The 12,894-nt window shown below is 34.8% G+C and overlaps 1 protein-coding gene and 1 non-coding gene across 2 annotated transcripts; one reads left to right on the top strand and one right to left on the bottom strand.

Annotated features, from left to right (window-relative positions):
• Positions 1-2,725: 2,725 nt before the first annotated feature.
• Positions 2,726-4,033, top strand: LOC127107838 (polygalacturonase inhibitor 2). The gene has a single exon (XM_051045168.1). It carries the CDS (start codon positions 2,833-2,835, stop codon positions 3,850-3,852), a length of 1,020 nt encoding a protein of 339 aa, XP_050901125.1. The 5' UTR covers positions 2,726-2,832; the 3' UTR covers positions 3,853-4,033.
• A 7,991-nt stretch (positions 4,034-12,024) lies between these two features.
• Positions 12,025-12,131, bottom strand: LOC127108682 (small nucleolar RNA R71). Its single transcript, XR_007796205.1, has one exon. It is a non-coding gene; the product is annotated as a small nucleolar RNA R71 (small nucleolar RNA).
• Positions 12,132-12,894: the final 763 nt, after the last annotated feature.

The following is a 12,894-nucleotide window of genomic DNA, read 5'->3' as shown; positions in this document are numbered from 1 at the left end:
AACCAATGAATTGCTTGATCTCAGGATGTAAGTCACTCTCAAACTTTATGCACTTAGACCCTTCAACTTCAACACATAATTAGCAACAGTCATACTTCCTTGCTTTAGCTCGAGGAAATCAATCTTTTTCTTACTGCAAACATCAATCTAAAAATACTTCTCCATAAACTATTTCTTAAAGTTTTCCCAAATGATCTCAATACCTACAGTTTTCAACCCCTGGTGGGCATTATCCCACCAACACTTAGCCTCCTCATACAACATATGTGTCCCAAACAACACTTTTTCTTCATTTGTGCAACCCATAACTCGAAAGATCTTCTCAATCTCCTAAATCCAACTCTAAGCACCCTCATAATCATATCTCCCCTTAAAAGTAAGCAGATTGTTCTTCTGAAACTTTCCTAGCCTACGAAATTCATCTGCACCAGCATTCTGATTCTGATTCATCTGTAACGATTCATTCGCTTGCGCCATCACATTGTCCATTGCATCCAAAGCATCAGCAATCACACAGTCATTTCTCCCATCCATTTATCTCTGCACAACCAGCTCAAACAAGTCAACTAATTGCAATAAGCAAAGAAAATAACTATAAGGCATCAAAATTGTTCACCCGCATGTCGCGCACAAAGGTATAAATTAGTCATAACCTATGCCAAATGGACCGACCTGCTATGATACAAATCATCGAACACTCTAAACCCAACACCCTTGATTTATGAAAATAAAACATGTAATATCAAGCAAACCTTGGAGTTACACATTCACGACATGCATTTTATTCCAATTATCACACATATTAAATAGCAGTGAAACATCAAAACTCTAAATAAGTATTTATTATGTCTCAAAATAAGTACTTAATAAAATAATTCAAACATCTCAAGAAACATATCATGTAACAAAGTAACCATTCCCAGTGTTACAGATCAGAGCTTGACGAAAGCTAAATGACTCGAAAAAAGAATAGTAAATAAATGAAGAGGCCTCAACACCATCCTCCAGCTCAAACAATAGCTACTTCTTTACCTGATTATATGTACCCCAAGAGAGTACAGTACACCCAAAACAAGCAAACATGGGTGAGAATACACTCAAAATATGTTAACGATGAAAAAGATTGCAAGGGTAACATCATATACAACAATCATCAATGTATGAATTAATCACAAAAACAGTTTACTCATATCTCACCCAAACATAATCACACTATCACCAATTCATGAATATCACTCGCACAATAATAATAATAACTCGATCACAAAACAAGTATGTATGCAATGCATTAAATCACCGACTCTATGCATGTGGTACCAATTCGGACATCAAATGTATGTTACTGATTTAGTCCATTCACTAATGGTCCCCCTTCTGATCATATACGTCACTGATCCCCCCCCCTTCTGAATTAGGAATCGTCATTAATCTCCCCTTGTGAATCAGCGACTAAAGGTCAGATAACATGATATTCTATATGCCAATCTTTGGACTAAAGGTCTAGATTCCAATATTCGGGCCACATTAAAACAGAAAGGTGGACCAGAGAATAAATAATGCACAATCACTAAGTTCTAGTGTTCAAAAAGTCAAAGCAATGGAGTTCAGGACAAATACAAATGATATGTTTATTGCATTTAAGTCTAAAGTACCAATACATATAAACTATTTAGGTAATGCGTGCATGTGAAATAAAAAGGAAAGAGAATGAGCAACTTACCAAAGCAATGAAGTAGAACTTCAGATACGTGCAATGCAGTGGAGTAGATATGTGATAAGCTTCAATGCAATGGATAAGAGCTTTGAGAATACTTAAAAATGAGGAGACCAAGCTTTGTTAACGCAAATGAGGAGAAGCTATTTGTTTCTCTGTTTTTGCTCTTTTGCAGAAATGAAAATGAGAATGGAGAGGGAAGGCGCGAATTTATGTAAACAAAAGCGTTTGAATTTCCAATCTCCCTAAGAAATCCAAACTTTAGAATTCGTAGTAATTTTAACTTATGTGGTTCTGAGGTTGGTCATGAGAGTGATGTGTTAAGCGCATCCGGAGTTCAATCTCCATAATTTACTATACGGATTTCAAAGTTCGTAGTTTAATAATATCTAACTTTGACGTGCTCTAAAAATTAATTGTTGTGTAATAAAATATGTCGGATTTTAAAATTTAAGTTTAAGAATTATTTTTAGAATTTTGTCAGTGTTTGAAAAAAACAAGGATGCACTCAACAATTCCCCTCGTAATATTATAGTCTATAGTGGTTCTCACTTGGCTTTGCGATCGAGTTTCTTTTACGTGGTTAATGCCCTTAAATCTCTTATCTCTCATGTGTTGATACTTGATTGAGCGACAAACTTTCATAATCCTTACTGTTATTTCTGTTATAACTGTTACGTAATCATGGTCATTACCATTGTGCTCCAACGTACTTGAGAGCTAATGAAAAGATCCGGGTTGTTATACCGTAAAATTTTCATATTTATTAGTACGTAAAATAACGTGAACTCTACTACAGTAACATACCGCACAAAACTAAGAGGGTTTCATAGAGTTCTCATGATATTTATTAGTGTGTAACATTATCAGTTATTTGCAAGCTAGCCAACAATATTTGACAAAAGAAAATGAAATGCAATCTAGCCAACAATATTTGACAAAAAAAAATTGAAATACTTTTCAAATGAGCTGTCACAAAGACAATTTTCATGCCTTGAAAAAAAACAACGACTTTGATTCAATAATGCAAGATCTTATCCTCATCTCACAGATATAAACCTATATATATCCCATCAACAAGCAACAGAAACGAAGAAACATAACAGGTATCTTCAACCATGCAGAACTTTCCCTCATGCATGCTACTTCTCCTTGTAATTCTAACCGCAAATCTCTTGGTTCCTTCACTCTCAGAAAGATGCAATCCGGATGACAAAAAAGCCCTTCTCCAAATCAAGAAAGAATTCGGCAACCCAACCAAACTCTCTTCATGGGATCCAACCACCGACTGCTGTAACGGCACATGGTCTGGTGTCTCATGCGACACCGACACACAAACCTTCCGCGTCAACGACCTCGATCTCTCCGACCTCGACCTCCCTCAACCCGTCTCCATTCCACCCTCCATCACAAATCTCCCTTTCCTCTTCTACCTTTCTCTCTCCCGCATACCAAACCTCGTCGGCTCTATCCCACCGTCAATTTCCAGCCTCACCAAACTCCGGTATCTCTACCTCAGCCACAGCAGCCTCACCGGCGTGATACCCAACACACTTTCACAGATCAAAAGCCTCTTAACCCTCGACTTCTCCTACAACAAACTCAGCGGTCCCCTCCCCGACACTCTCTCCTCTCTCCCTAACCTTATCGGAATCACCTTCGACGGTAACCAACTCTCCGGCTCTATACCGGAGTCCTACGGCTCGTTTCCTGATTCATTTACAGTGCTAACTCTATCACGAAACAGTCTCTCCGGGACAATCCCAGCATCTCTGGCGAAACTGAACCTTTCGTTTGTGGACTTGTCACGAAACTCATTGGTGGGTGATGCTTCAGTGTTGTTTGGTTCGAATAAAAACACTCAGAAGATAGTGCTGGCGACGAACTCGCTGGCGTTTGATATTGGGAAAGTTGGGTTGTCTGCGAATTTGAATTATCTGGATTTGAGGAACAATAAAATATACGGTACGCTACCGGAGGGATTGACGGGACTGAAGTTTCTGCATAATTTCAACGTGAGCTACAATAGTTTGTGTGGTCAAATTCCACAAGGTGACAACTTGAGAAGGTTTGATGAGTATTGTTATGCTCATAATAAGTGTTTGTGTGGTTCTCCTCTTCCAGCTTGCAAGACTTGAATTGAATAATGGATCCCACAAAGTTATTATATACATAAATAAAGATGGTTGAAAGTTTAGATTTCTATTCATAAGAATAAATGTATTGAGTCGTGCAACTTAGATGTTTGAAACTGCACCACTTCTAGAATGTAAGCTTAGTAAGCTATCTAAAAATAAATAAAAATGTATTGAAAAGATATGTTGTATATGTATTAAATAGCGTGTTTAAATAATTTTTCATAATAACTAATATGAAAAGACAAAATTATAAGAAAAAAAAAAGAAAAGGATAAACTTCATATTTATTGAAAAAGATAGTTAAGTACGTTTAATTTTTTTTTATTTTACGTAAAAAAAAAACACAATTACTAGTATTTTTTCTTTTAAATTAAATTATTATCTACTAAAATATTAAATAATTACTGTCAAGATAATTTGATAATAAAAATATTAAATACACATAAATTTATTAATATTTATTGACATTTAATAAAATATATTTAGTAATAATTATATATATATATATATATATATATATATATATATATATATATATATATATATATATATATATATATATATATATATATATATATATATATATATATATATATATTAAAGTGACTTGAAATACATTAATTAAGAACAAAAATAATGTTGAACTTAATTTGTAAAGGTTTAATTATAATTTTGGTTCCCTTATTCACGAAATTGATCCCCTATTTTAAATTTAAACAAGTTTGATCTCATTTTCATACTTTTACTTTTAAAATTAAAGATATTTTTATTTAAATGATAAATTTCTTGTGAAACATAACAAATCATCGTATATAAATTTACTATGAAACTTTATAGATAAAAATATAAATTAAAAAATAAATATCTCATCGATTTTTTATAAAAAATTCAGAAAGACGGACCAAAATTGTTAAAATTTTATATAGTGGATCACATAAAATAGAGATCAATAATTTAAGCAATTTTAAAAAAATAGATAAATTAAAACAAATATTTATTTCAAAAGTGACCCTTATTATAAAATGCATTATTAATAATTTGCTACTAAGATTAAAAATATATTTATCTTTTTTTAATAAACAAAGTTGTATTAATATAGAGTATGAGGGGTTCTGACCCAATAACAAAAAAAATTCAAAACTTACCGACAAATGATCAAAGAAGTTTTAAACAAAGAAGAGGATTTTTTTACCAATCATAAAAGTTACATTTTTTTTGTTGGAATTAATATCTACACTAAGCCAAAACTAAAATAGAGCTTTTATATTGAAATTAAGCTCATTCACACTAGCAACTGCGTTATTGAATGACACTCAACTGCCTACAATCGACCTTCCCAGCCCAATTCTTCCTCATCCTCAAGAAGTGGTCTATGATATTCACCTTAGAATTTGTATCAAATCCAGTCCAAGAACAAACATTCTGCACCACAGAACATCTCAGAAAAAAGATGTTATATGTCTCCCTCATGCTGAAAACAAAACACACACCATATCATGTGGATTATGAATGATATTTATGAAATACAGTTGCAGTCTTGTTGGAAGTTGTCTTGGAAAAGGTGTCAACAAAAGACTTTACTTTATCGGGGATTTTAGTTTCCCACACCAACTTCATTGCTTTCTTCATAGTTTCTTCCACCTGATTGTCCTCTATACCCTGCATTATCTAATAATCTCTCAAATTAATTTTCGTCAACAACAAATGATGATGTTGCACGCTGGTGATAAAAAAAAATTGTGACTGAACCACTTACACAACAACCACATCATGACAGATTTTGATGTGAAATATAACGTAACAAATTTGATAATTTTTTAAATATTATTATTAACTAATCATATTGAGACTGTTAAATTTGTTGAAGAAGATGAACATAGATTTCAAATTGGCTGCTAAATCGGTCGTATAAGATGTAGAAGATAAAGATGCATTGTTTAAAACTAGAATTCATCACTAAATCAGTTGTAGTAGAGAAAGATGCATAGCTTAAGCCTAAAATGTGTTGCTGATGATGAAGATACATAGTTGAAACACATAAGCCAGGCTTTAAATTCATCGCAAAACATGAAGAAGATAAAAATACATAATTGAAACTCTGAAAATAGTAGCTAATTTGTTGTGAAAGATGGAAAAAATGAATATGCATAACTTAAATCCAGAATTGATCACTAAATTTGTCAAAAAAAAACACAATTTGATGCTAAAGATTGCAATGAGTAAACCTTTCCAAAATAAATTTAAACAAAGTCTCAAAATCAATCTTAATATAATTTGTATACAATTATTTATAATCAAAACATCGAATCTAGAAAATTCAGATTGGAAATATGCCATTTTTTTCTAGTTTAATTACAAATAATTGAAATAATAATGGATAAAAATTAAAATTAAAATACTCGGTGTCAAGAAAAAGAGATAAAATGTCATGGTTATCTTAACATTTTATAAGCAAAAGGTGCATATATATTTGTTCCAAATCGTGACTAGAAATATGTTGGAGCTAGCATGTCGGACTCCTACGGTGGTGTTGTAAGTCTTCGAAGCGATAGATCATGAGGGATGAACCTACAAGGTTATCACTTTAATGCCCAATTCAGTGCGGGGGAGTATTCATCCTTGGATGAAGCGGGTTATTGGGCCTCCTTTAGAGAGCAATGGGCATATTCTTATTGGACCTTTGATTGACCCATAACTGTTTCCACCAAGGCTTGTCATGAAGTATTAAACGAAAAGTCTTATAATATTTGTGCTCCAATGTTATCGTTAAGTCGACAGCGGGTGAGATATTGTATGGCGTTTACCCCTCATTGAGGCGTTTCACGAGACATCTTTACATGTGCCCCTAGTTTGGTAAATTAGGGTATGACCTTTCCTCTTAGGTTGCTTAAGTATACTCGAATGTCGTGTTACTTCTGAGGCAAAATCTGGAAATTTTTATTCGTCTCCTTTCATTTGGGTTGTTGTTTGCTTGATTTGTTTCCCCATATAAGAGTTATACGACTTCATGAGTGTGTTTTCTCTTTCACCACTGTTTGAACCACACTTATTTTTTTTAGAAATCATTTATTTTTCATGGATTTTTGGCAATTTCTATTTATAGTGCCTCTTCATTCCTCACTGGAGCATTTTGGTGCCTCTTTCTTTCTTACTGACACAATGTGTTCTGGGTGACTCTCCATTCACTTCGTTTACCTTTTTTCTTCAGCCTTTCTCTGCCCTATGTACCACCTGTGAACCCTACCTATTATTCTATGATTTTCATTCCCTTATCTTAGTTATGACTAACATGAATGGTTCATCCGGTAACTTGGGAGATGACTCCTTTGATTATTATATTTCATCATCAATGGGAATGGGGACCTCTAATGATCCAAATAACGGATTTTAGCCGCATTGTCGCCCTGGTTTGGACCTGGTGATCATCTCCGAAAATTCTGAATGCAGTTGTTATTCTCATGGTTGAAGAAAACTATATAACGTGCAAGTATATACAATCCATAGTATCAAGTGATGAAAAGTAAGAGTGGTGTTCCCACAGGGAGTGTAATAACTTAGATTGATTTGTAAAACTATGTTGTGTGAATGAGCATGAGCAAAGATAACAATAATTGATGGTTATCACATGTTCAGTTTTTCAAGCATACAATGATAGAAGTGAGTTTGAGTTCATAAGTAAAACCAGTAATGGAGTATATGTTGGGAAATAATCCATTAATATACTTTATCTAATATGTGTATATGATGTGATATGTCGTGCCTGATGAGATCGGAACGTAATCTTTTATTGTATCCCTACAACATCATAACATATGCAAGTAAGCAAGGGAACAAATTCCTAAGCCTCACATTTAACTTTAATGCATGTCTGGTTTCTTTTCAAATTTCCCTATGATTGTAGCTCGTTATGCCTAAAGTAGTTATTTTAGTGAATATGTCTATCCTACTATTTTCAATCATATATATCATGAACTCCACTTGTTAATGGATTTCTCACATCTTCAAGCTTTTATATTCTCCTAAGATGATCAGCCAAAGAATCGGATTTATAACAATATAATACATGATAAACCAGCCATTAACCTCACATAAAATGACACAAAAGATTATTATTTGTATTGTATTATTTTTATTTGATCCATTATTTGCTTTAAATTGTTAAGAAGAAAATTTGATTTATTTTGTCCATCGATTTTTCACAGATGCGATGTACTTTCGGAGTTAAAAATTCAATTTAACTTCAGAAATTGCTTAAACGCATATAGTCTTGTTGACCTGCCTCAAATAGTGTGATGCCTACATGAATCACTTTACGATTACTTAACATAGCGCAAAATTCTTTAAGTTTAATTTTTTTTTGTCGCCTAAATCATTTATTTTTCACATATGTGATGCAATTTCGAAGTTAAAAATTTAATTTAACTTCAGAAATTGCTTAAACGAATAGAGTTTTGTTGACCGGACTTATAAAGGGTAATTCCTACATGAATCGTTTTACGATTGCTTAATATAGCACTAAATTATGTAGTTCAATTTTTTTTATTTCGAGTTCCTTGCCTTTCTTTTGGGCCTTCTTACAACGAGAATTTTCATTGACAATTCTCTTTTGAGCTTGTATTGTTTAATTATTGTGTTGTATCTTCATTTGACAAATTGTACCCCCATTCTCGTGATGTGTAAATAAGTTTACCATTTTCATTTATTTCATTGTATTATTTGATTGTTAACCAAAGATTAAAATCAACCATTTTTAGAAAAGAACCAAAAATAAATATTTGATTCAACGTTGGGTCTTTTTCCCCAAATCAAATCCAAATTAAATGCAAAATTGAGTATCTCACCCCCGCCAAATCCAAACTTTTTTTATAATAAACATGCAACATTTGATCCAACGTCAAGTCGTTGATGCAAAAACCTTTTTCGTAATAAAATTGAAAGACAAAAGACCAATAGATGCACATCTCTTCAGACCTCTTGATTGTCGAGCGTTCGGAGTACATCGGATTCAAAACGATTATTAGTCTTTCAAATCAAAAACACGTTAAACAAACTTGGAATAAGGGTAATGGGACCACATTCATGCATACTCCGAGTAAATGCGCGTTTGGTGCACACCTTTGTTCAAATGTTTACTCACCTTCGACAAAGATTAAATCTTTATGATAAAAACAACTTAGCCAATCAATCTTGTTTTCCTCCCTTGTGCGACTTCGAAAACATTTTTAGAAAAAAGTATGATACATCCATTTCGATGCGAAACAAACAAAGACTTCAGCCTCCAAGAGCGAGCAACAAGTAAAGGTTTAACCGCTCAAATCCGATCTAAGCATCAATCTCTAAAAGAAATCAATCCAATAGTTCTCTTTTAGTATAACTACATAGTCTTGAGTTCGCTATAGCAACTAAAGATACATAGGAGCAGGATTGAGAAATCTTATCAATCACATTAATGTTAAAAAACACCCCTTTAATAAAAAAATATTCTTCTTTTCTCTTTTCTCACTCGATAAGTAGAAGAACACAAACGATATCACACTAACACTCTTACACGAAACTAACTAAATGGGTATCATCGAGTACGATGGATGTGAGGGGTGTTATTACCTTCCCTTGTATAACCGACTTCTGAACCCGATTTGATTGTGACGGCCATTTGTTTTTATTTTTATTTTTGTTTTATCGATATTTTTTCTTTCCTTTTTCGGGAATAAATAAAGTTCGATGACGATCATATTTTATTTATATTTTGAGCGTTCCTTACGCTCGGATATTTTTCGCACCACCACAGTAGATTGCATTGGTCTTAATGAAGCCTATCCAAAAGCCCCATGTCTTGTTGTTGGATGTTTTGAACGCTAACTTGTAGGGTTTGATTTTGCTGGCATAGCTCATCCATAATGAGTTGCATCCCCGTTAGGACTTCATCTTTGATAACGCGAAAACACATCAGATATTTGCCTTGATTTACACTCAAAGATCATACCATTTTAATTAATATTCCGATTATTCCGCAAGTATTCGAGTTGTTTTTGTCGGTATTTAAATCTCCAAGTATTAATGAGCAAAATGAAGAAAAGGAAGAAAAAGAAGAAGAAACAGATGAGAAAGCACAGGAAAAAGCATAAAACCAGAATGCAGAATTTGTTGATGTGACGACCGTCACAGATTCATGACGACCGTCCCGACCCAGCCTGTGACGACCGTCACAGGCCCATGACGACTGTCACGCGGCCAGAATCTGCGCTTTGAAACAGTCAATCACAGGCACCCAAACGTGCCTAAATTTCCTCCAATAACTTGACTCTCCCAGATTCCTCATTCAAACCAAGTCTTCCTTAAAAATCTCAACCACCAAGACCTAAGGGAGCACTATATAAAGGACCAAAGTGGGAAAAATTGGGGATACCTACATTTACACTTACGCTCTACAATTAATTTTTAAAGCTTTCTAGCTTTTTAGTTTATTTTCTTTTCAGCAACTTTGTTTCCGTTGCCTTAATTCATTCGCCATTCTTTTAAGAATTTCCTTTTTTTTCATTTCCGTTTTCCAGTTAATCATAGTAGTAGTTGCCTACACTGGGGAACTACTACACTTTATTTAATTTTAGTAAGAAATTTGTATTGAAGAAGCAGAAGCCTACCGACTTGTGGAGGATTGCTCAAGTGCTCCGAGATTCGCTATACTCTGTTACTTCGATTGCCAGGTTTTTATTGAATTATTATTATTATTCCCAGTTATTATTATAATTATGTCTGCCGCAATGTTGATCTGTTTATGCTCTGTGTTTGCCTTATTTAACATGTCCGGCTTAATTACCGGTATCGGTATGTAGCAATTCAATTTGATGGGATTTAATAATAATCGGTGAAAACCCTTTTTCTCAAACAATCTTTTAGGCTGAAGTTTTTAATTTAAATTTAATTAACTTTATCACAAAAGCGTGAAAAGTTATTTAATACGGTTTTGCCACGAGAGTGGGAAATTAACTAAGGTGAGAACCAACAATCGCGAGAGCGTGAGGCTCGAGCTGGATAGTAAAAATTAGGCATTGAGTTTAAAAATAGCGAGAGCACTTTAAAAGCAATTAGAACTTATTTATTTTCAAAAAGTAATTTTAACTTCAAATGGGACAGCGAGAGCGTACATTCTGACTTAAAACTATAGGCCGAATCAACAATCACGAGAGTGTGAGATAAAGCTTTTTAAATAAATATTTTCTACTGAGAGATATTTGGCATTTAAACTATTCACCGGTGACTTTTCGAATCCCTGACAATTAATGCGTTGCATACTGATTCCTTCCATCAATTCTTTCTTAAAACTAAATTCCCCTTAGATTTACTATTCTGCACCCGAACTTCTACTAATCATTCCCTTAGCTAAACATAGTGACGTTAGTAACACTAGTTTGACCATAGGTCCCTGTGGGATCGATATCTTTTAAAACTAAAGCGACCGGACTGTGCACTTGCAGTCAAGTACCCGGTAGACTATATTTTATATATAGTCACGACAAGCATCAAGTTTTTGGCGCCGTTGCCGGGGACCTGTTTTAGTCGAATAGTGTGATTCTTTCGTTGCACGGTATAGACTAAGGTAAAAATAAAAACTAATCTTCTTTCCCTGATTGTATGCCAACTACTCGCTCACAAGGCGATAACTTAGCACCACCAGTCCCAGAATTAGAGTGTTTCTTATACGTGAGACGCCGAATACACGAATATCAACAAAAGTACGATATTCCTGATATCTTCTCTCCTCCTAAATCAGAAGAAAAACCAAACATGACTAAAGAAGGACCACATAATCGTCCTCTTAAATTCTACGATACCCCGTCCCAACAAGAACCTCACAACAACATTGATGCCCCCGCTATAAATCGAAACGATTTCAAGCTGAAACCCTCACTATTATCAGTCGTCCAACAACATCAATTTGCTGGAAATCCTACGGACGATCCTAATGAACACCTGACCAAGTTTGTGCAGTACGCAGATACTGTAAAGGCGAATGGTGTATCTCAAGATGCGATAAGACTGCGCCTCTTTCCTTTCTCACTAAGAGACAGAGCTTGGGCTTGGTTGCAATCCTTGCCATCCAACTCCGTTACAACATGGGAAGAACTGAAGAACGTTTTCTTATCCCGATATTTTCCGCCGAGCAAAACTGATATGTTGAGAGCTCAAATCAATGGATTTCGACAAAAAGATGTGGAATCTCTCTACGAAGCGTGGGAGAGATACAAGGACATGATGAGGATATGTCCACATCACAGTCTTGAAGACTGGGTGATCATTCACACATTTTACAATGGGCTTCTGTATAACACAAGACTTACAGTAGACGCTTCCGCGGGCGGTGCACTTAGGGATAAGCCATACAACGAAGCCTATCAACTCATTAAAAACATGGCCCAAAACCATTGCCAATGGGGAGGTGAACGAACTCCAGTGGAAAAATCCCAGACAAAGGGTGGAATGTACGAAATCAGTAGCCTTGACCATGTTCATGCAAAGGTAGATGCCCTTGTTCAAAAATTAGACAACTTGACCATACCACCCGCAGCCACCGTGGCTGCTGTAACTCCAAACTGTGAGTTATGTGGAAACCCTGGACACACTACACAAGAATGTCAAATATTAGCAGGAGTCCCAACCGGTCAAGTGAATTACACACAAGGAAATCCCTATTCGAATACCTACAACCCAGGTTGGAAAAACCATCCTAATTTCTCGTATAAGAATAACAATGCCCTGTATGCACCTGGCCAAGCACCAGCTATTCCACCTGGATATCAAAAGCCAGCTAATAATGCTCCTAACATGCCTAGGAAGTCAAATCTTGAATTAATGATGGAAAGCTTCATAGTTACCCAAGCTCAAACAAACAAAGACTTCTTGAATCAAAACATACATACTAGCGAGCAACTTAAACAACTAGCAAACAAAGTAGACGCCTTAGCCACCCACAATAAAATGCTTGAAACACAGATTTCACAAGTGGCTCAACATCAAGCATCTACAGCCGCTCCAGCTGGAACA

Source organism: Lathyrus oleraceus, chromosome 7, assembly GCF_024323335.1.
Source record: "Lathyrus oleraceus cultivar Zhongwan6 chromosome 7, CAAS_Psat_ZW6_1.0, whole genome shotgun sequence".
NCBI classification, from domain to species: Eukaryota; Viridiplantae; Streptophyta; class Magnoliopsida; order Fabales; family Fabaceae; genus Lathyrus; species Lathyrus oleraceus.
This window is presented reverse-complemented; position numbering and strand designations above follow the sequence as displayed.